Source organism: Epinephelus moara, chromosome 17 (assembly GCF_006386435.1).
Source record: "Epinephelus moara isolate mb chromosome 17, YSFRI_EMoa_1.0, whole genome shotgun sequence".
Taxonomy (NCBI): domain Eukaryota; kingdom Metazoa; phylum Chordata; class Actinopteri; order Perciformes; family Serranidae; genus Epinephelus; species Epinephelus moara.
Window position 1 is genome coordinate 27,215,838 of NC_065522.1, and position 24,868 is coordinate 27,240,705.

The 24,868-nt window shown below is 40.9% G+C and overlaps 1 protein-coding gene across 1 annotated transcript; it reads right to left on the minus strand.

The window, feature by feature from the left end:
- Window positions 1-4,028: 4,028 nt before the first annotated feature.
- LOC126404583 (E3 ubiquitin-protein ligase TRIM39) lies at window positions 4,029-24,578 on the minus strand. Its single transcript, XM_050067931.1, has 15 exons — window positions 24,421-24,578; window positions 17,039-17,180; window positions 14,696-14,954; window positions 14,255-14,463; window positions 14,017-14,121; window positions 11,217-11,312; window positions 9,268-9,501; window positions 9,008-9,155; window positions 8,696-8,743; window positions 8,416-8,442; window positions 7,799-7,863; window positions 7,086-7,196; window positions 6,633-6,751; window positions 4,747-4,843; window positions 4,029-4,652 (listed from the first exon to the last, which is right to left on the minus strand). The coding sequence occupies exons 2-15, from the start codon at window positions 17,177-17,179 to the stop codon at window positions 4,503-4,505; spliced, it is 1,809 nt and encodes a 602-aa protein (XP_049923888.1). The 5' UTR covers window position 17,180; window positions 24,421-24,578; the 3' UTR covers window positions 4,029-4,502.
- Between the last annotated feature and the right edge of the window lie 290 nt (window positions 24,579-24,868).

The following is a 24,868-nucleotide window of genomic DNA, read 5'->3' on the forward strand; positions in this document are numbered from 1 at the left end:
AACATTGCATACACTCAAAACCAGGCCTGAAAGAGGTGTACGCCACTTGCCACGTAAAATTTGTGATCTATAAAAACAGACAAACTTTGACCCATGCTTACCAACATTTTGAAGATGGGAGATTGGCAACACAGACGGTGGGGTGGAAGCCTGATTGTAGGAATTGTAGAATATTTCTTTGTGCACAGCATTTTTGGCTTTTGTCTGTTCGTACATTTTTAGTATGGCGTTCGCGTTGTTTTAGAAATGAGACTCTATTTCTTGTTTTGGAGAGGAATACACCTCTGCAGGTAACTCGAGACAAAAACAGGAGCAATTTTGCCTGGCAACAAATAAATTAATATGTTGGCCTGCCAGGTACGTGGTTTTGTGAAAAGACTGTATAATATATAACCATATTTTAGCAGAACAACATTACTCAAATTCACAATGTGTTTAAACTAAATAAGTACTTTTTTAATCATACAAACTCACTTGACCATCAACACAGGCAAATGAACTGAAGGAAATGGCCGGTCAGCCAGTTAGCAGCCTGTTCGCTAAGCTAGCACACTGTCATACAGTGTCTCCGAAATCCAACGCAAAAGTTCAACGTACTCGAGGCAAATTCCGGACCAAAATATAACAGAGGGGAGGAGTTTCGAAGGCACATTGGACATCACACAGATTCCCATAGGAATGAATGGATTTCTGGTCGTCTCTGTACACATAGAGGCGTTAATCACATGGTCTGTTTGTTTTAGAGAGGAAGAGACCTCTGCGGATAATTCGGCTCCTGGTAAAAACCTCCTGAACAATGAACACAGAGGGAATTCTGACCATGTGCAGTTTCAGCTGGTTGCAATTTGCAATCCTCACCAGAAGGTGCCACTAAATCCCCCTAAATCTCACACACTGTTCCTTTAAATCTGCAGACTATTTGTTGATGACTTAAGTGCGGTGTAGTACCCTTATTTAATATATATCACACTGAGAAGTATGGAAAAATACAGTGCACTATGAGTACCCGGATGGAGCACTCAAAACGGTCAAGAAGTTGAGTGTGGAACTATGGACACTTCTCGCCCTCAATGGTCGCCATCTTGGCTACGTAGCAGAAGGGGAGGGACCACTTCAAACTGGAAATCACAAACTGTGCGACCATGCACGTCGCTGCATTGTACAAATACATGTGGTTTTTTGCACTAAGCACCACATACTGTTGTCGGATATAAGCCAGCAGTATGGTTATTGGGTTAATTTAGCTGTCTGTAATGATTTGGTACCGCGAACCATAACGCAAATGCTAATGCTAGTTTGCTAACTAGCTAGTTTGCGGTCGTCATTTCCAGTAAGTGCACAACGGCCGTATTTGGTTTGAGACAACACTACCCTGTCGAAATTCGCGCACTACGCCAATGAGTCCATAGTGCACATAGTATGCTACATGGAAGTGTACTAACGGAAGTATGTGATTTGAGACACACCAAGGGTCTCAGGCGGATAAACGAATGTGAGACAAGATGGCAGCCATCTTTGCCAAGTCAGTCCGCAGCCGACCCTGACACGAAAGTGGACAAGGTCCAAAACCTGATCACATTTTGATGTTTGAAACTTGTTTATTTATGATTAATACTGTTTGTTGTTTTACATGGCAACAAAATTGACCAATTTTAGCGACAGTAACAAGCTAAGACACTGTTAATTAAGAAGAATGCATTTGGGGACTTTACTGTTGTCCCGTTTGAGGACGTCGGGACTTGAGGGTATTGGGGCTTAATTATTGTTGTCAGTGTTTAGTTTTTATACTTATCAGGTCCTACTGATCCGAAATAGCTAGTAGAAATTAAAAATGTGACCCAAACAAAAGTTCAAGTCTCAGGAGTTTTAGTGTTAAGACCATACAATATGGTTAAGACGTATTTTGCAGTAAGTTTTAGAATTTCCTACACTTTGAGTGTCCTTGAACATATAAAGTCAAGCAGAAGAGATAAGCTAACACAGAGATGCTAAAAGTGTTTAAGCTCACAAAGCCTGTAAATATGTTCGAGTTGTTACCAGCAGGGGTTTCATATCAGGCTGTAGCTGTGTTTAAACTCCAGAGGAGCGTGTTAGGAGCATGTTAGAAGCTATTTTCAGTCAGTGCTAAGCTAAGCTACATGAACTGTTAGCACCAGGTGAGCTGTGGCTAGTTAGCTAGCAACCGCGCGCTGTGGGAGGAAAAGACACTTTGCACCCAGTTTCTGAGTGAGTATGGACACTGAGACCTGTGATAAGCAGAACATTTGTAGTTTAAAGACATAAAGTATAAAAGTATTCCTGAATTCTGTGGATAGTGTGCTTCGGAGGCTGTGACCAGAGCTGCAGTGGAAGTGCTCCCCCACAGGACCCAGACTAACACCTGCCCACAGAGAGAGTCACCTCCATCACATCGCTCTTGGACAGAGTTGAACATGGTTGTTTCCTGATATTTCTAATGAACAGTGAGTAAAAACACTGCATCTCTCAAGTAGGGCTGAGTGACATGGACAGAAATTTATATTTCTGTATTTACAAGCTGACTGGCGATACACCATTTATATCCAAAAGTTCAGCTGCAAGTCAAAGCCACATTTGAGATGTCACCTGCACTTTTAATTATTTAATTTTTATAATTATTTAATTATTATTATCTGTATACGTTATATACGTCTTGTACATGAAATGTCTGTGTTGTTGCCCGTCACCTGCATCCAGGAGCTGTCTCAGGACGCATTCACACTGGCACTATTTACTTTAAACGAACCCTGGTCTGCTTCCACGGATAGTTTGGTTCGTTTGGAGTGGTGTGAATGCTCATTCAAACTCTGGTGCGGACCAAACAATTGAACCCTGGTCCGCTTGAAAACTGGGGGTCTCAGTTCACTTGCAATTGAACCCTGGTGCGGTTCACTTACAGTGGGAAATAGGGCTGTCAAAATTGCTCAAAAATGACATTGAATATTCGTTCTAAAAATAACTCATAGGGTCAAACCATTAGAATTTTTTTTTTTCGCATTATGTCCACAAGAGGGCAAACTAATACAAGGAAACATACTTGTATATGTATTAATACAAGGAAACATAACAACTTGTAGGTATTTTTATTTCAACATAAACGTCTTTGGAAACATTTACATACCTACACATTAAAACACATAAAACAATTATCTATAACATTACGTTANGCACGAGCCGCAAGCGAATGTGTCAAGCCCGGTGACAGAAACAACAGCTGGGAGCAGAAGAAATGCGCGTCTGATGTGAATGGAAGTGCTCTGGCATTTTTTGTTTTGTTGTTTTGCAAATTTTGTTGCGCTGCGCTTCGCAGCACTTCCACAGGCGGTGTGGCCCTGGCAGTGCGTTCAGTGCAGCGGCCCACTCGCAAAGAGGACAGCTGCGGTGGTGTGTTTTTTTATATCAATATCAATTTTCACATTCGAAGGTCCATTTTTTTTTCAAATTCGAATTTAAATTCGAATTTAGAATATTCGTTGACAGCCCTAGTGGGAAATGCAAATAGACTATCCAGCAGACCAAAGAGAGGAAGTGACGTAGAGCGCAGTGCATTTTGGTGTTTGGTGGTTTTCTGAAGGGGATGTATTTCCGTTTTCAGTCCCGGCCAATCGATGAGTAGGATTTTCTTCTTCCTCATGCTTTTTTTCTTCCTGGTCAGTGGTCGTTTTGGGCAATACTGCCCCCAAACGAGCAGCTGTTGTAACTGCGTGACGTTGTCCAGGTGGTTTGGTCTGCTTTAAAAAGTGCAGCGTGAAAGTGAAGTGAACCAAATGAAGGTGTGGAATTTTTCGGCATTCCCCCTTAATCATTAACAACTAAAATTTATTACAGTATTGTGCGTCACGGTATTCCAGACCCTGAGGTTATGTCTCCAAATTGCTTTCCGTTTTCAAGGAAGTTAAAGTCAAACTTTTCCTCTGAAGCTCGATCTGGAGATAATGACCACAGTCACTGCAAGAATTATATCAAATATATTTGTATCAGAAAATGTTTATTTAACAAATGATCAGCAAATCATTTACAACACAAAACTCAAATGTATAATTGGCATTATTAACTATACAAAGTCAGAGGACAACAGGAAGTTTAACAGGCCAAAAATAGATATTTATATAAAAAATGTATAACCAGGAGACATTTTTTTTTACAAGACAACTAAGTGCATACGTATCAAAAAGAAGAAGAAGACATTTAAAGACAAAACTTCGCATCTTTCTACTGTAAAAACTCACCAATAAAAGTTTATAATGACAGAAAAAAGGAAAAGCATTAAAAGTCCCCTTTAACCTGGAAAAATAAACAACTGTTTTTTAGGCACACATTACTTTTTTTTTATCAAGACATGTACTTTTAGTGTAAATAAGGTGCATTAAAAAAATAGAGCTTGTTTATTAAAAAATAAAAATAAAATCCTGCTCCCACGTCAGAGGTCTGGGCTGAGCCCCCAATGTCCTCAAATCCTAGAGACGCTCCTGGTCGGTCTGTCACTATGTAATGTTGACTGGCGCGATAATCAGCGGCCCATCGTTCTTCCCAGATTTATTAGTACAGGGGCTGAAGAACGGGAAGATGCACTCAGTGAAAGTGTCGTTGAACGTGTAGATGTGGACTTTGGCATCGACGTCGTAGAAAGACACCTGTAGAGCCAAGAGGACACACACTCAGTTATCTGAAAACACTTGGTTGAAGACACGAAAATCTAAAATGCAAAGTGCATTTCCCATACTGCACCTGTCCTTTCTCATAGTCCACAAATATCCCAATCCTCTGGGGTCTGAGGCTCAGCTGGACGTCAGTGCACGGCTCAGAGCGAAAGGCGTACTTGTTCCTGCGGAGAGTTCAGAGAGGAAATAAGAGTGACAAAAGAAAAGCTGATTCAAATTCAGTATGTAATCAAAATTTTCTCTGGTGTCACAGTCGGCCATATTTTTCACCACACATATATTTTACGACAGCCTAAACTATCTCTATTTTTCAACGTTGTATTATTATTATTTATTATTATTTATTATTTTTAGTATTATAGACCCTACTTAACATAAAACATGTTGATACAAGAGATTTCTAAATGTAAAAACATGATCAAAATATTTCTTACTGCTCTTTACGTTATTTAAACAATGTTCATTTTTTTAGTTTTTGCTCATTTTTATGAGTAGACAAAGCCATTTTGATAGTTTCATCTGTAGTAAAAATGTTTCCCCAGTGCCTACATTGGTATTTTTTTTGGTATTTCATAACCCTTAAATCTGTACAACCTAAAAGCTAAAATGTAATGTAAGTCAATAAACTATTATAATTAATAAAAGTATTGAAATAAAATACAACAGACATTTCTGTCGACCTGCTTCTCTGCTTCTTTTGCGCCACTGCACGTTTTTTGCAATCTTTTAGACCACTTGTGGCATAACGTAATAACATCATCACCATCGGACGACATGATGACGCAAATGACAGAAATCCGAGCTTCTGCCGCAAAAAAATGAACTCCCTAACTATTATAGTTTTGTTTATTTAAGATTGCTTTTAAACGGGATTATGTAAACAACAACCCCCTACAATGAGGGAGGTTCGTTATCAGATTATTTAATACCAATTGTTTTTTTTTGGAAAAAGAAAATGACTTCAAGGAAACAAATGCTGAGAAGAATAAAGCTGCACTAGACGTTTTTGGCCACTTGGTGGCAGCAGAACAAGCAAACAGTTGCTTATCTACACATCCAGCAGTTACAGAGTAACTTTATCATTCATTTGGAGTTGTGTTTGTGTCCACCTGATGAATGAATGCAAGTCCAGTATTAACTATTAACTGTTAAGTACTAATAGCTCTGTTTTTGGACTACATTAACTCTTTGTGGTTGTTTTGTGTCTTTTTGTCATCATTTGCATTTTATTGAGGTAATTGTTTTTAATCTCCTTGCAGTCATTTTATGTCTCTTTGTCATCATTTTGTGTCTTCTTGTGGTTGTTTTGTGTCTCTTTGTCGTCATTTTGTGTGTCTTTGTAGTTGCTTTGTGTCTTTGTATTTGTTTTGTGTCTTGTAGTCCTTTTGTGTCTTCTTGTGGTTGTTTTGTTTCTCTTTGTAGTTACTTTATTTACTTATGGTTGTTTTCTGTCTTTTTGTAGTCATTTTGTGTCTCCTTGTTGTCGTTTGGTGTCTGTTTGTGGTTGTTTTACTATGTTACATCAGCAGCTAGCTCACAGAAAATGAATTTGCCGTTACGTTATATGACGTGGAAGGTTATCCATGGAAGATTACTGTGACAATTGTTTTCATTACACACAACAAAATTCCATGACTTTTCTAAAACTTCCAAAGATTTTACTGATTTCATGAATTTCCCAGGCCTGGAAAATGAGACAGTGGAATTCCATGCCTTTTCCAGATTTTCCATGACGGCAGGAACCCTGAGCTTTTATCTGTTGAAAACAGCTGCCCGCTGCTGCAGGAGACAAGGCACATGAGAGTGTAATGGCGGGTCAGAAAAGCAAAACAATGAGCTGTAAGAAGCAACCAATCAAAACTCGAATTCCGTGACTAAGTCTAACAAAAAAACAAAACAAAAAAAACCATGCCATTTGGGGGAAATTCACTAACGACTGATGGCGAGACTCACTTGTCTCTCAGGCTGAGGAACCAGTATCCGTTGCTTGGAGTAACTTCAATCTTCCCCTTCCTGTTGACTGATTGTCTGGCTACGCCCAGATCCCAGTCCGTCTTCCCGCCCACATCCACCTGATCACAGGATAAAGGACATTTAATCAAACGCTAATTAATGTTATGGTTAATGTCGTGATTAACAGCTTTGTATGCCAGTTGGTGTGCACGCGATCAAAGGTGCTGCTCTTGATCGGTTGGACGAGAGTGGGGAAAACTTCGGAGATCGTTACTGTGCAGACTCTGACTCCAAATGATGCCACCAGTGCAAGATGGCAGTGGCCGTATCTGAGATACTTTGGCTTCATTTTCGTACAGCGGAAGGGAGCAGCGGCGTAAATAAGAGCATGATTTTCTCACATTCTGAGATAATAATCATTAATTCAGAAAATTATAGGAGAGAGCCTCTCACCTCCCAGTAGTGTTTCCCAGAGGAGATAGCCTCCCTCCCAACAACACAGACGACTCTGTCAAACCTCTCTGGATTGTCTGGAACCAGCTGGTGTCGATCTCCACACCTCACCTGCAGAAACACACACAGTTCATCAATTCTGAACCTCATAGACAGAGGACACGATTACTGATACAGGGACAACTCCACCATCTGCAGCCCATTTTCTATAGGATTTAAATTACTGTTACACAAGTCTGTCAGTGATTTATGCAAAAACAACTGGAAGGTAAATTTTTCAAACCAAAAACCAAGACAAAGTTTCACGATTGTAAATAAGTTTCTGGTGATTTTGTGACTGCAGGTTTTAGTCCCTGAGTTAGATACAAACTGGATAACTTAAAGGTTCAGTGTGTAAGATATAGATGGGATTTAGTGGCATCTAGTGGTGAGGATTGCACATTGCAACCAGCTGAAACTTCCTCTGCTTCCTTCAGTGTTCAGTGTTTGTAGCACAGACAGATCAACAGCTCTTTCTAAGGTAACAAAAACACAAGGATTCTTATTTTCAGGTGATTATACACTAAAGGAAACATAATAATTATATTCCATTTCTGCCAGTATATTCCCTTAAATCCTACACACTGGACCTTTAATGCTTGCTAATTAAAAACTACAAATCCTCTCTGGATGATTAATCATTCTATGATATGACAATTTAACAGGCGTCTCACACTCTTCATGTCCTCTGAGAGAATCAGTCTGGGATGGGCAGTGTTGCAGTCCAGAGTCACATCCACTGTGTTGAAAGAAAGAAAACATGATATAAATAATTTTATATTATTCTATATTTAATCTAGGGCTGTACCGAATAGTTTGAGGCTTCGGAAATCCATTCATAATGTTGACATTCGATTGTAAATCAACATTCAAATGATGCACAGCTCTTTTTTTATGGATGCTTATTCATGCAGTTAAACCTAGTATTTCTTCACAGTTGCAGATAACGAGTTACACTAAATTATTAGTATTATAGTATTTGTAGAATTAGATTTCAGTGGTGGCTACAGTGGATTGTTTCCAACTCGTGTGATCGAGTCCAAAAGTTATTGAAAAAGATAAATGAAATAATGTTGTTGTCTAATGAAATGTTCTGTTTCAGTCCATATTTATTGGTGTTCAGGATCAAAGGACACTGATTTAATAATAATATTAAGGAAGACTCATCTGCTTAATTCAACAAATCCCTTTAATTATATTGAGGTTTTTGTTTAAGGATTTTCTTTCGTTAAATATGATGGCAGACATTCGAAGCTTCAGTCAAAAACTTGTCCATAGTATTGTTCTGTACCTGCATACTCCTGTATTCTCTTTATTCCTGCAGGAAAAAAACAGAAATGTTTCATTAAAATAATGCAAAACTCCTGTATAGATTTATATCATTAACCTGTTTAAGGTGGAATGCGATCGTGACTTTGTGCATTATGTGTTTAACTGTTTAAGGTAGGTTAGATGGAGTGGTTTGCATCTGGCACATTAAAAAGTAGATGGCAGATATCATTCACACGTTTATGTTCAGTATTGACCTTTATGGCGAGCCTACTTAAGGTGGAGTGGGAGTGGACACTCACTGGGCTGTGGTCGGATCGGACCGGGTTCCAATGTTGAGGCAGGAAAACCTGCAGAGGAACAGGAGACTTGTATCAGGAGCTCAACACCAGTTGCCTGTTAAGTTTAATTCACTAGTGAATGGCTCATACTAAGCTTAACCACCAGAGGGCAGCATTTCAGTACTTAATAGATCTATTGTTGTGTTTGGCTCTAAAGAAGAGGAGTACCTTTCATAAAGCACAGGTCATTTGTCATAAAACTCTCTTTTGACTCTACTCTGGCCGTCTTTATTGTTTTTAATCTTTGGAAACTAGCTTTTGTATTACACTGACCTGTTTCGGCGATAACCTTTAGCTCCTCCTGGAACCTCTCCATCACCACTGCTAGCGACCTGTATATGGTCCTTGTCCCCAGGTCAGAGTTCACCGACACCCCAGACCAGTCTTTGGCAGGTGGAGGACTGGAGAGCATGGGGAATGTCTGGAGAGTAGGTGGAAAATGAATACAAGTCAAATGATCCCCTCAGGTTTCCCACAATGTCTGCTTTATGCAAGTATACCACCCAGATATACCCCGTTGGATCCTCACCAACCTTGACACAGTGCAAGTAGTCATCAGATTGGGCGAGCTCGGCGAGGGCGCTTTCTCTCCTCCGCAGTTCTTCAACCTCCAGCTCCAGCTGTCGTATCATGGCGTCGGCCTGATGCTCGGCCGCCCTCCTGCTCATCTCCATCACCTCTATCAGCTCCCTCTGGGAGCGCTCGATGGCAGACATCAGCTCAGAAAACAGGCACACGCTGCCCGCCGTCTCTTGTTCAATTGCCAGCTGGGGAATTTATGAGTCTGTGATGTTAAAACTTTGAAGACACCATTTTCACAGTCACCATTTTAAGTGTGTAAATTTTCAGCTGCATTCATATTCTCTTGTAAGGTATAATACCTCAAACTAATGGGAATGTGTAGCATCGAGCTGGACCAGCTTTACAATGTCAGAAACCCACACTGCCAAAAGTCAGGTAGAAATGATTGCACAAGTTGGGAAATACTATGAAACTAAAATTGAGAACCCTGACCTCTCCCAAAAAGGTATCAATACCCCAAATTACAAAAATAAAACCCTGAAAATTGAATATAGACTTTGGGGTAAAAAAAATGGGGGTAAAACCCCAAAAGGTGGGTAAAACCCTCAAAACTGGTGTGAATATGAAATTTGAGATCCATGACCTTCCGATAAATCTTATAAATACCCCAAATTACAGAAATAAAACCTTGAAATTTAAAAAAATAGGCTTCAAACTTGGGGTATATCCCTAAAAGTTGGGTAAAACCCTGAAAGCTATTTAGTCCTGAAAAAGTTAGGAATGAATGTTGAATTTGAGAACGATGACCCCACAAAAAATGTTAGAAAAACCAAGAATTACAGAAATAAAACCTTGAAAATATACTTCTAAACTTGGGCTAAAAACCCTAAAGTTGGGTAAACCCCAAAAAACTGGTTAGACCTCAAAAAGGTAGGGATGACTGTGAAATTTGAGAACCATGACCCTCCCAAAAATCTTATAAATGCCCCAAATTACAGAAATAAAACCTAAAAATTAAAAAAAAAAAAAAAAAAAAAAAAAAGCCTTCAAACTTGGGGTATAACCCTAAAAGTTGGGTAAAACCCTGAAAAAAAGTTACAAATGAATATTGAATTTGAGAACCATTACCCGCCAAAAAATATTATAAAAATCCAGAATTACAGAAATAAAACCTTGAAAATTGAAAATATACTTCTGAATTTGGGGTAAAACCCTAAAAGTTGGGTAAACCCCAAAAAACTGGTTAGACCTCAAAAAGTTAGAGATGTCTATGAAATTTGAGATCCATGACCCTCACAAAAATCTTATAAATACCCCAAATTACAGAAATAAAACCTTGAAAATGATTGGGTAAAATCCCGAAATTTTGGGTAAAACCCAGAAAATCCAGTCAAACCACTGAACCTGTAAATTCTGGTAAAATTGAAAAATGTTGTTCATGCAAAAAGAAATTTAGGTAAAGTGTACATAAACCCCTCAAATAAAGAAATTAAAATTCTGAAAATCCATAATCAGGAAAACAAAACAAAGCAAAGGAAAATTGAAAAAACACATTTTTTTAGTAAAACCCCAAAGTAAATTTAAAACCCTGAATATCTGGCCACCCCTGAAACCCTTAAAGTCAGGGAGAACCTAAAAAATCTTGTAATAACCCAAACGTTTGGGTCAAGTCCCAAAAATTATAGAATGAATAACCCCAAATTACGAAATAGAAACCTTGAAATTTAAAATATACTTGTCAAACCCACGAAAACAGAAATTGTTAATGAAACCAAACATTTGGATGGAGACCCATAAATTCAGGTTAAAACCCAGAGAAGTTGGGAGAAAAATGAAAGTTAAGTAAAAAAAAAAGAAGGAAAAACAGTTGGTGACAGTGTTTGAGATTAAAAGCTGATAAAGGGATGGCAGGAGGATTTACAGGTTTTGCGACACACCTGTGGAATTTACAGGAACTTACATCCAGATCAGCCACGGACAGTCTGATCTTCTCGATCTTCTTGATTCTCTGTTTGATCATCTCCTGGATCTCCTGTTCTGACACACTTAGCTGGCCCTGCACACACACACACACTTTTGAGTATGACTCACTATGTGTTTATAGTTGTACTCCAATCCTTAGCCTGCTATGCGACATTTTGAATACAGATGTTTTTTCCTTCTTTGCAAACCGGGCTCATAAACGTAGGTATTTAACTTTTAGTTACAGTATGCATATGTATGCAGAATTAGTAGACTGCGGTACAAGGTTTTAGTATTGGTAGCGTTCTGGTTTCTATCTGTGGCCCAATTGTAGTCTATGTAGTATTGACCAATCATGTTTGAATGCAGGTCCAGGTGGAGAGTAAAAGAGCTGGAAAGCATTGGCTAAAATGCAATCTTGGAACCTATCTGCTATCGTCTGGCAAAAATTGAGCTTTTTTGTAGCTTTTTTTTTGTGTTATTTATCTGCATTCATAGCAGGTATCGGTTGATAGAGACAGCTGAGGATGTACAAAGAGGAAGTCTTGGCTCGGATATCCACAGCCTGCACCAGAACGTCTGAAATATTGCCTGTTGCCCCCAGAGGTGTATCGTCATTGCAGACAGAATAAACAGAGACCAATGGTAGGCTTTATGTATTTGATTGCAGTTCTGAATCAATGCATCAGTGTTAAACTTTGGGTAATGACCGAAACAGTGAGGCTTAGCTAAAAGAAAACTAAGGTATTTTTCAACCTGGACGCTATTTCCCATGTTTTTGCGTGCAAGAAACCTGTAAAACAGGTTGCAGTGTAATCCCTACGGACACTTGCACACCACCAATTTCCGTCCACTAAAAGTGCTTGTTTTTTCAGATTATTGATACATGTGTCTGGAAATATTACAGAAAGGACCGCACAGAGAAATGAAACTCTGTTCCTAACCTTCGCTGGTCTGTTTGTTATGGTGACGAATTCTCACTCAAGGAGAAGTCTCGTCCAAAATCTCGCAAAATTGACTTGTTGCAGGAAGACAATAGCAGAATCATTAGCAAGAGCTGAAGAGCAGATTGCCAAGAAGAGTTTGAGTACAGAGAGCTTAGTGTTATCCCATTTCAATTCAATTTTATTTGTATGGCCCAATATCACAAATCACAATCTGCCTCAGGAGGCTTTACAGCATATGACATCCCTCTGTCTTTAGACCCTCACAGCAGATAGGAAAAAACCCTAAAACATCCTTTAACGGGGAAAAAATGGTGGAAACTAAACTAACTTGTCTAAAAGATTTTTAAGGTCATGTGTGAATATTTAGTTAAATCCCACAACATGAAAAAGTCTGCGAGATATCAGAAGAGACTCTTTCTTGAACGAGACAGACCGGATCGGCAAGGTTAAGTTTTTGGTGGTGAAAACAAGCACTTTTAATGGACGTAAATTGACAGTGCATTTGTCTGTAGCGATAACATTGCAGCCTTTTTTGCTGCCATGGCTATAGCGCTGTCTCTCAATACTGAACACATTTCAAAAATTGTTGTCTCCATTAGTCAATTAAACCCCGTTTCCACCGAACAGTACGGTATGGTACAGTTCAGTTCAGTTCGGTACGCATTTTTCCGTTTCCACTGTGAAAAGTTGTGGATGGTACCAATTGAACCGTTCCGTACCGTCCCCATGTTTGGTCCCCCCTCTGTTGGGGTACCTAGCACACAGATGTGGTACTAAAAGGTAGAGCTGTGAACACTGCAGTCCCTTGATTGGTCAATAGAGGACTTATTAGTAAACTGTAAATATAAAATGAAAGGATGAGTTGAAAACATGAATCCATCAGCTTAAATTTCACTGTGACAACTGTGACCATCACTTTAGTTTTTAAATGACATACACTTTAAGTAATGAGTGGATCTTCAAGTTCAAGTATATATATATATTTATTTTGGCCGAGTTATGTGAACCTAATATATTCTAATCCTCACTCGGAGAAAAAAAAGGGTCGCATAGTGTCGGGATACGGCAACACTAAACCCCTGAGCTTTTGTTCCGAAAATGTTGGCGTGCAGCCTTGTTTTGTGGACGATAAACAAGGTCACAATCACCGATAATGGGGAAATACAGTGAGTGACAACAACCCCGCCCACATTTAAGGGTACTGTTTGCGGTGGAAACACTTAACGGACCTAGGTTCTAGGTACCATGGCTGAAGGGTTACCTTTGGTTCCAAAGGTACCATACCAAAAGTGTTTGGTGGAAACGGGGCTTTAGACACAAAACAGGGGAAAATAAGGTCCAGATTAAAAAATACCAAAGTTTCCCTTACCAGAACTTAGAGCTAGGGTTATTTGTGTAACCACCAGTGTTCTTGTAGGTTAAGTCATGACTTGAGGATGTCAAATTTATCTTGGTTTCAAAATTCATCTGGATTTTAAAACCCTGGCTCAGCATTGTGAACCTCTTGTGTTTATCTAAAAGTGAAGAACCACTTCATGTTCGGTGGTTCTTTGCTTCAACGTCACCTATTACAATCATGAAACGCACAACTTGGACGGTATTATTCCTTACATAACAGAGGCACAAGTCCAGACTGCCTAGTGTCCTTATCAAATTCATTTTGTTTGTTTGGCTCAGATTTCCAAACATGAGGAACTTCTTGCTATCTAATGTCAACAATTACCTGCTCTGCAACAGTTTGTGCTTTGTGGTTTTTCTTCCTTTTAAAGTCACTGGTTAAAACAAAGACACTTCAGAAGTAACCTCAGACGTCTGAGTGATTCACCTCAAACATCATTCTGTTTTTCCCACCTTGGTTTCCATCCATTCAGCTTCGAGAGTAACTGTGTCGTGACCCGCATGGTCGTGGAGCTCACATTCAGGACAGATCGATTCTTGGTCAGTCCGACAGTAAATCTGAAATCAGTGAGACAGTGAAACAGTTTACAGGCCATTCTTCTTACTCAGTAAGCTCAAAGGACTATATGAATCTAAAAGACTGAAAATCAATTACAGATATTGGTTTATAATGTACGTTAAAGTATTGTACCACTAATCCTCTGTGGTGGATATCACAGACAGGGAGGCTGCAGCTGCTCAAAGCCCCACTCATGGTGAACCTTCTCCGGCCCTTGGAGCGGGAGTAATGGGGAGGCGGTGGAAGCAGTGCGAAGGGGTTGGTATGGGCAGAGATTGGACTGTCATTTGGTACCGAAGAAGCCAGGGAGGTTGTGACTGGTGGTGTCAGGATGGGCATAGCTTCCAAGATAGAAGATACAAGAATTAAGAGAAAGATCAAGGAAGTCGAAGTCTGCACGACATCTGTGAGCCTTCTTATTGTACTTCTTAACAACATTTATTTTTAGCCACACTAGTGGTGCTGATTCTTATGTTGGTCACTTTAGTGTTACTGTTTAATATGTAAAACTCAGATTTCTGTCTGTTCTCGTGCAGCCAGGAAAGCAACACTGACTGACATCACATGTCTTACCTTGAGTATCACAGGATATTGTCGCTGATGTTTTCAGAGGAGGTCGAGGCAGCTTTTTCTTCAGTTCATCAAATAAATTGTCTGGTACATAATGGTTTTTTCCTCCTCCCCCTCCTCCTCCTTTCCCCCCTCTCTTGTCCCTCCCCACTCCTCCTCCGGTCATAGATCTGAACTGATCGGTAATCTCTCGCAGTGTCCTGTTGATCTGGAGTTCTGGTCGCTTCTGGAAGGTCTTCTTACACAGAGGACACTGACAAACCTGAGAGAGGATGGATGGATGGATGGATGGATGGATGGAGAGGAAAAAGGGAACCAAAGAAGATGATAAATTAAGAGGAAAGACAGAAAGGCTGACAGAAAACAAGATAAAAGGAATGTGGAAAAGTATATGATGTACATAAAGATAAATGGATCACTTGTTGATTTTTAAACAACCTATACAACCTGCTGAATGCATTGTGGTACCAGCCCCAGTTTGTGCTACTCATGTATTAATGTGTTGTTGAGGTAACCATCCATTCCTATAAAATATAATTAACCATTGATGTTATGAAATTAAAGCCCCTACAAGGAGCTTTCATTGTGAGTTGATTTTGGCGACCCTGTGGACAAAAGCGGTAATGTTTTGCCGGAATGAAGCCTACATTTCCCATGAGCTCTAGCGCGTATTGTCGTAAAGACGCTTACCTGGCTCGTGCATGTGTTTGTTTTGGGGATGAATGAAACAACAAAACGGGAAAACTTGGCCCCCGCTCCTATAGGGGATCCCAGCTCACCTCTGCCGCGCCCCAGCTCCACCTCTCCGGCGTAAGCGCCACCGCCGCCGGGGTAAACGCAGCGGTCGGCTGGTAAGGCTGAAGGCCTGTTTGGCGAGCACTTCCACGGCTTCTTGGACTGAGTATGGAGCGGTGCCTCGCCTCTTTATTTCTCGGCACTCGCTGGACCCTGTCGACGCCTGGCTGGTACCTGTCGTCGGCCCGGATGAGGTGTTCCAGCCCCGCGGCCCCTGCTCTCCTCGTCCCCGCTGGCGCGGGGTGAATCTGCGCAACCTGCGGCCTCTGTGTGTGGCTCCCCGGACAGCTAACGCCGTGGACCCGCCGGCTCCTGCCAGGATTGGGCTGGTAAATGCTAGATCGCTAGCGAACAAAACGTTTATCCTGAAGGATTTCCTGACTTCCCGAGGATTGGATTTTCTCTGTGTGACTGAGACGTGGCTGACTGTTGGTGAGTCCAGTGCTTTCACAGAACTTTTACCCGATGATTGCTGCTATTTTAACTCCCCGCGGACGTCAGGTCGAGGAGGAGGAATAGCGACTATTTATAAGAGTCACTATAGATGTAAGCAGCTAGGTAAGATGACGTGTGCCGTCTGAGTGCTGTAAATCGTTTCATCCTGGAAGCGACCTGGGGCGGACCCGGAGACAGTTTCCTAAAGGTATGGATATACACTATATAGAAATAGCTTATCTTTACACCAATGGTCTCATTTGCTGTTGTAGGTCACGCACAGACATCAGCAGAAACGGGAGACTTTTGCATTTCCAGTTAAAAGTTCCTTGTAGCGGCTTTAAGTTATGGGATTTTTAACCACTTGGATACAAGGAACGACTCCAATAAAATGCGATCCTGTAAACACCTTCAACTCGTGCAGTGCAATTTAGTCCTTATTTTCCTCTTCTTACATCGTAGATTGCTACTCTGTAATTGTCTGGGTAGTCCATGGTTTCTGGTTGTAAAATATATATAAATATAATAATATTTTAACTATAGTTTTGGCTACAGTTGCTTCTCTTGTTTTACAAATTAAATGTTGTCATTGGTGACGTTGACGGCAATGTCCTTGAACGTGCTCCAGACCCTGTTTGGTTCCATCTCTCGCATCACTAAGGGCATGTGTCTCAACCCGTCCATACATCTCGGGCCTCCACAAGAGGGCCGCATGGTCAATACACCTGCACACGGTGGCTCTGCGGCTGCCCTCAGTAAGTATGCTAGTTCACGAAAGGCACAAACTGAGGCTATATGGTACCATGAAGTCACACACACACAAAAGAAATACTAAAGTAACCCAAACACAGTGCACACAAGAGCGAGAAAAGGAGGAAACAAAGGAATAAAAAAAGGACAGACACTGTCAGAAATTCTTGGTACAAACTGAGGGACTAAAGGAAGAAGGAAAGAAATGGAGGTAAACAAAGGTTAAGCAAGGACAGAGTGAAAAAGAGAAGGCAGGAGGGAAGGACAGAAAGACAAAGAAGGAAGCAAGCAGACCAAGGAGACAAGAACATAAGAAAAACAACCTTCAGACATTTCTGGAATGACTTCAATGTGACACTCACACACCTTAGATCCGTCCCAGTATCTGTTGATGCAGGCCATGCAGAAACTGTGGCCACACGGTGTGGATGAAGGGTTGGTGAACACATCGAGGCAGATTGAGCACAGGAACTGCTCATCAGTCAGGAAGTTTCCAACTAAGGACATCCTGTGGAAAGCAACAGATAGTTGAATCAATACAGACTAGTCAGACAGTCAAAACAAAAGCAAGAGGCTCTTGTGTTTTTTACTTTACCCTGGTATTGTTTCCCCATTTAGTTGTTCCCAATTGTTTTTGTCACAATCACCCCCTGCTGCTGGCCTTAAGAGGCTAAAGACTACCAAATGCCTTCCTATGCATCTTCTCATCTGTCGGAGAGAAGTTTCACCAGCGATATGTGAGTTTAATAGGTGAGGAGGTCCATGCTTTTTCTCCCAAATCCAGCTATCCAATTTTGGACTTTCACATCTACATATTCAGTGCTAGGTATCCTCCTGTGTCTGCTGTTGACGTTCCGGGTCACAGCAACTAATGCCAGATTGTCAACAAAAGCGCATCGTTGGGTTTAGACAAAAACATCATGGTTTGACTCTGCATTCTTACGGAAAGCAAACAGTTGGATTCCAAGTGAAAGTCTGTGATTTGTTAGACCCACCCACCTGACCTTTAAGGACTTTCCTAGCTCCGTATATGAAGTCGTCACCGGCAGCGTTTCAATCTGGCGCCATCCAGTGGCATATCATACCACCGCCACAGGTGCTATCTGACCGCAATCTGTCGATTCCACCTGGTCGTGTATCATACTGCTGCAACAAGTGCGGTTCGCCAGTGTATCATAGCACTGGGAAAGGTTCTGTCCAGCTGCATTACAAACCTGCACCACCCACCCACTCTCTTGAAGTGCACAAAAAAGTGGACCAACAGAAAAGGGACTCAGTTCTTTTTGTGTTCACATTGTCAGTTCATTTGAAAGAGTACTCAGTTCTCTTTCTGGTCAACTTCAGCTCTGATGAGGCCTCAGTCCTCTTTCTGTTCACACTGTGGAGGAAAACCTTAGCGTTTCTGTGCTGTAGACTGTTGCCGTCGGATGTATTCTGCATACATCTGTAGACGTGCAGTATCTTCAATCACAGCAAAGGGGTTCCTCCCATCCCCCAACCCCCATCCTGGGTTTGAACCTTGGGATGGGGGAGCCCTTCTGTGCGGAGTTGGCATGTTCCCCCTGTGTCAGCGTGGGTTTCCTCCAGGTACTCCGGCTTCCTCCCACAGTCCAAAGACATGCAGGTTAATCGGTGACTCTAAATTGTCCGTAGGTGTGAATGGTTGTCTGTCTCTATGTGTTAGCCATGTGATAGTCTGGTGACCTATCCAGGGTGTACCCTGCCTCTCGCTCAATGTCAGCTGGGGTAGGCTCCTGCCCTCTTGCGACCCCTAACAGGACAAGTATAACATTTAACAAGTGTAGAAGAGCTGCATGATTAAATAACTTAATCAGCTTTCAAGTTAGTGGAGCACTTAACCAGAAGTTAGCCACTTGGCCGCCAGAAGACTCTAGTGCGCTTGCTCTATGGGCCACACATTGCGAAATATCCTAGTAACCTGCGTCCTGGCATGCTACTCGTCCGTGCATGAGCCTATTTGTACTGTCATTTAAAATAGTAATGTTTTAGTGAAAATGCATGTGTTCGGGAAGTACTGAGCATACGACTGTATCAATGAGACTTGGATTATACTGCGAGTTGTGCGAGAGTTTGTAAAAAGGTGTTTTGATTTAGTTTAGCTGTTGTCAAAGGCAGATTGCATTTACTTGAATTCATCAAGAATGTTTGCCTATTTTGGATTCTCCGTCCATCATGGAGGCATGCAAGAAACATAGAATTCTCTTCTGGAATTCCAGGGAACACGGTTGATATACAAATGGTCATGTTGCAGATGAGGTATTCCTTAAAAGCCAAATGGTATGTCAACACAAACATGCTCTTGAGGGGATAAACCTTTTTTTTCTTGTAACCCCATGACCTTAACTCAAGGAATGAACTTCAGGACAAACATTTTTTGCCACACCACAGGTAGTGCTTTAAGTACCATTTGTACCAGTGTCTGCAGTCTTGTGTCAGCTGTTTGACCTTTTAAGCGTAACAGTGGCGAGAAGTGGAAATGGTTGCATAACAAGCAGTTTATCCATTGTAATCTGGACAAGACAATGAGTAGAGTTAAAATCCAGGGTCTCTGAATGTGTTTTAGATGGAGATGGTAAAAGGGAGAGAAAGTAGAATGAAGGCAGTGTTAATGGAGATAATGTGACACATTATATAACACAGACACAAACACAGATCACCTCTGTTGTCGTAGATCAGATTGTCATGGTCAGAAGACGTTAGGAATGAAGTGGGGCAAGATTCTGTCCTTCATTATCACACACAGTACATACAAACACACATACACACTTTTTTAAATGTTCCAGTGACATATTATTTTTGTCACAAACATATGAATCAACACATTTTACTGTTTCAGTGATACTAACAATCCTGAAAGTACACATTTTTATAAGTGTTAAGTGTTTGACTCCATTATCTACTCCATCCATCCACCAGCTTATCATGTTTCAGTGTAATGTGGTGGGGCTGGACACGATCCAGACACGTCCCAGGTAAAAAACATGATAAGCCCCGGATTGCTTACATGTCTATCACAGAGCCAACAACAGACACTTGTTTTGAGACTGTGGGAGCAGACATGTTAACTTTCACACAGTAAAGGTCAAATAGAAACTGATCATTATTTAAAAGTCACAAAATAAACTATTTTTCTGCTGGTACTCCAGCTTCCTCCCACAGTCCAAAGACATGCAGGTTAATTGGTGACTCTAAATTGTCCGTAGGTGTGAATGTGAGTGTGAATGGTTTTCTGTCTCTATGTGTCAGCCCTGTGATAGTCTGGCGACCTGTCCAGGGTGTACCCTGCCTCTTGTCCGATGTCAGCTAGGATAGGCTCCAGCACCCCACGACCCCCAACAGGATAGGCACATAGTACCACTGAATATTGCATATATAGTGTAGTAAAAAAAAAAAAAAGGTTCGTCCTACGTATTTGAATTTGTTCAAAGTCCTTATTGCCAAGGGGAAAAAGCTGTGTTTGAGTCTGTTTGTTCAGGCTCTGAATGATCTGTAGCACCTTCCAGAGGGAAGCGAATCAAACGCATGGTATCCACGGTTACCCACAATGCAACACAACTGAATTCAGCTCAGTCGGACATTATGCAAGTGTGTTATGCAAGATGTGGCTAATGTGGCCGCCAGTCCCTTAAGGGATAGTTCGGATTTTCTGTGGTTATAGGATGTACCTATCCATAGTCAGTGTATTACATACAGTAGTTGGCTGTCAGCACGTCCGCAGTTTAGAGAAGCAGACAGGTGCACAAGCATGCAATGTACTGCTGTGGACAGGGGCAGCAACAAAATGTCAAAATTCACACCCACCAGACTCCTTTGACAAAAACAGTAATTTTCCCCCGCAGAACGCAAGAGTTGCCGGTCTTTGTCATGATTGTGTGACTTTGGTGAATCTGAACCAACCCTTTTAAACACTAATGTACCACAAACTAACTAACTGATCCAGGCAGCGGTAGACCAGCAACTCCTGTCTTCTCCAAGGTAAAATTACTGCTTGAGTCAAAGCAGTTTGGTGGCTTTGAAGGGAGCATTAGTAAGTCAGTTCCCTGTTGGATAGGGCTGTCTGACAGCAGTGAAAATACTCCCAATATAACACTTGATACACTGATTTTTTTAGGTGTCTAAAATATGTTTTGCTGCTGCCCCCATCCACAGCAGTACATCGCTTAGCTGCCTGCTTCTCCAAACTGGGGGCATGCTTAAATCCTACTACTTCCACCTACAAATATTACCAAAATTAAATCAGCTGTCTTTTCCTGACCCAGAAAAGCTTATTCATGCTTTTGTATTCTCACGCCTCGACTACTGTAACGCACTGTTTACGTGCCTCGGTAAATCCTCAGTAGCTCGGCTTCAACTAGTGCAGAATGCTGCAGCTCGTATTTTAACTGGGACAAATTGTAGGTCACATATCACTCCAACTCTCGCCTCCCTCCTGGTTGCCAGTTAACTTCAGAATTAATTTTAAGTAACTTTTAGTAACTTTTAAAGCTCAGTATGATTTAGCCCCCAGTAACATAGCTGACCTTCTGACTACCTGTGCTCCAAGTCATGACCATGAGATCCTCAAGCCTACCTTCACTTTCCCTAGATCGAGGTTGGCAACTTAAGGTGGCCGGGCTTTTGCCATCAAGACCCTGAGGCTCTTGAATTCTCTGCCTGAGGAGATTAGGCTTGCTAGCACGTTACCTGTTTTTAAGTCATTGCTTAAAACATAATTCTATAGGAGAGCTTCGGCTTTTAATTCCTGATTTTTAACTTCTGTGTTTCATGTCCTTTTGTTCTATTTTTGCCAACAACAGTTCTATTATCAATAGTCTTCAGGTGCGATTAAATAACCATACTAGTCTGTTAATACCCATTGAAATCATGCCAACGTTTTCTCAACTTGGCCAAAGTGTTGTTTTCAGACGTGAACACAAAGTGGTCTTAAAAAATGTTAATCCCATTAAAGTAAACCACAAGGTGCTTTTTAACATTGCGTCTTGCAGTGTTAAACTTACTTACCCTGAAGGAAACTGGTTTGCAGCCAAGAAATGACAGAACACAAGCAAGCTATGCTCTTGATCATTAATATTAACATCAATATAACAAGTTAACAACACCTGAATGAGATACCCCTGCCATCTTAATAACAGAAAGGATGATAGGCAAGACGTGATGTGACCTAAAGGGCACTCCAGAATGAATTGCTTGACTGTTACAGACTCTTACTTTGAACGATGCTCCAAAAACAACATTTCATCTCACTGTTATATGACTGTACCTCCGTACTGCTGCTTCCAAATGAAGTTAATCTGGAACTTTAATTTAGACTTGAAACGATCTAAATCTGCTCTTACCCAGGTGCACTGAGTGATGAATCCTACTTGATCGTAAGTAACCTATTAGCATAGGTAAAGCCTAGTTCACATTACACACTTTTCACCGCGATTTTGACGTCGCAGAGGATCTTGAGAGCCACCTTGGGTTGGAGGTGAGTCAGCAGATAGTCTGCCACAATGAGTCCTCGTGTGAACAAGCCTACAAGCAAGTCGCCCCTTGTCTGCGACTGGGACTGGATATCTGGCATGCTAGAAAACTGGAGAAGTCTGACACGACTGAAAAAGAGCATCAGCCTATGAGAGGCGGATACTTCCTACGTCAGCACGCAGGAGGATGGAAGAAATGTGAGGAGGACAAGGCGCAGGGTTGCCAGGTCTGCTTATTAGCTGCGACTTTGGGCTTGTTTCTAAAGTTGAGTTGCTTATTTGGGCTTGCTCTCCAAACGTCACCTTTCTCTATATTTATCTGTCTAATAAGTTATTTAAAAGCACGATAGTCGCTTCTTTTCGGCTTGTTTCCATAGCCCTGGTTGCTTGTTTCTCTCCCAAGATCTGGCAACACTGACAAGCCGGCAAGCAACAACAACAATGTCAGCGTCCACAGGATCACGGGGAGCACATTGTGTTTGGACCCAGGCCTGATTCAACACTGGGAAGAATATCAATGCCTTTACGATGTGTCGCCTCCAAGTTAAAAAATATAATTTGGTGATGTCACTGCTCTGTCGGTGAGGGCTCAGTGGAGAAATCTTGTGGTGTGCACACACAGGTCGTAACGCAGTTGGTGAGACTCCCGCTGACAAAAACGTACGTCGCCAGGTATGAACACTCAAAAGATTACGATACTCCCCACGACGCAAAATCAGGGTGAAAATTGTGTAATGTGAACTAGGCTTAACACCCACTGGGTGCAAAGACTCTGACACATGCCCAAGAATTGAAGAGATACTACCAAAAAAAAAGGAGATCAGCAGTAATGGAAAAGATGTACTGTTAAACTCCAAAAGAATTAAAGGAAATTAAAAGGAAACAATCAAAAATCCAGCGATGGCAAAACATTTATGATGCTTGTAAATGTCATATCTGCAGCAGCGGTGGAGGAAGTATTCAGAACCTTTACTACAATAAAAGTCCTGCATTGAAAACGTTACTTAAGTCAAAATATGTAAGTTCAATCAGGAAACTGTATTGAAAGTAAAAGTACTCGATTCAGAAAAATGTACATTAACTCAATAAGTCAAAATCATTAAAAGAAAAAGCAGCAAATCCTCATATTTGTTAAGCCGGAAATATTGATGAAGGAAAGAGAATTCCTGCACATTGTCACATTACTTGCAGTAAACTTTATCAAGCAAACAGCATTTCGGTCGTCAGACCTTCATCAGATAAAGAAGGGTAGAAAAGGTCAGAGCTGAGAAAAGCTTCTTCACCTGATGAGGGTCTGACGACTTAGATGTTTGCTTAATAGGGTTCGTTGCAAGTAACGGGACTGTGCGGGAATTCTCTTTCCTTCATTAATGGTTCAAAAGTTTATCAAAATAGCTGCCAGTTGAGTTTCCAATCAACTGACGAATCATTTCAGCTGCACTTGTATTTTTATATGGTTTGTAATCTTAAAATATGAATTAACGAGAGTTATCAGATAATTGTAGTGGAGTAAAAAGTACAAGATTTCCCTCTGAAGTGTAGCCGAGTAGAAGTAGAAAGTGGCATGGGATTAAAAGACTCAAGTAAAGTAAAAGTACCTCAAATTTGTACTTAAGTAAAGTATTTAACTAATTGTACTTAGTTACATTCCACCAGTAGAGGGACGCTCAGTAACTCAAATTACAGTAATTGGGATCAGTGGACCCAGTATAGTTATCTAGCCTACAAATTTTTATATAAGATATTTATGTATTTCTTTTAATGATCCTCAAATTTCCTTCGTATGTTTTCTTGCGTTGGACAATTTGTGGACTTCGAAAACTATACGCTTTTCTTTTCTCTTGGTAAGAGTGCTCTCGAGCACTTGTAACATTTTCTCTTACTGAAGAGAAGAGCAAAAATAGCAAAGTATTGGTGAATCTCAGAAATAAATGTGAACTAACAAAATATAAATAAATTTCAAATTTGAACAAAATAGGATGAAATTTGTTCATATATGATTTCCTGCATGAGGTCCATTGTCTGTGAGGATTTGCTACTTTTCTCTTTTTTTTAGAGAAGTCGAAATTGATATCTTTTGGTTTTGGGCAAACAAGACATCAAAGTAATTGTTTGTTGCAGCCTTATTTCAGTTAACAATGCATATTTTATGATTTTTGACATTTAAGGCCCATCGAGTGACACTGTCTGTTGTCAGTAACCTTTTTTTTTAGCTATGTCAGATAAGCATTAAACATGGAATAAGAGAGTAAAAGTTGATACCTTGTCAGTTGATAGGTCTGATTTTAAAATAGATCCAAAAAGCTCCAGAGAACGTTGTTTTTTTTCTTTCTGTTGTGTCTTGATCTTCAGAAGTCGTGCCTTGATCGCTCAGAGCCTCACGTATGAAGTGCACCTGCTTCTCAGGCTGTGACATATAAAAGGTGTGTGTGTGTTCGATTGTCAATTTCCTCAATCATGGAAAGGAAAGTCACACCACGCCCACTCACCTGTCCCGCTGTATGTGGCAGGACTGGTTGAGGTGGAAACACAAAGTAGGTCAAGTGGCAGCAGTCTCAACCTTCAACCTATATTTCCATGATTTATGTTCGTCTGGCCTCAGGCAGGGTCACATAGAGTAAAAGCACGGAGACAATGTAGCCCATTTCCCCATTTTTTTAAAACCACAAAACACTGAATTAATCAATATTCTTATATAACCGTTCGTTTT

Coding starts and splice junctions, on each gene's coding strand:
- LOC126404583 (XM_050067931.1), bottom strand. CDS start 17,179: ATGTCCTTAGTTGGAAACTTCCTGACTGATGAGCAGTTCCTGTGCTCA. Junction 6,752..7,085: donor CTGGGAAACACTACTGGGAG/GTGAGAGGCTCT, acceptor TCCTGTGATCAG/GTGGATGTGGGCGGGAAGAC. Junction 4,844..6,632: donor TTCCTCAGCCTGAGAGACAA/GTGAGTCTCGCC, acceptor AACTCTCCGCAG/GAACAAGTACGCCTTTCGCT.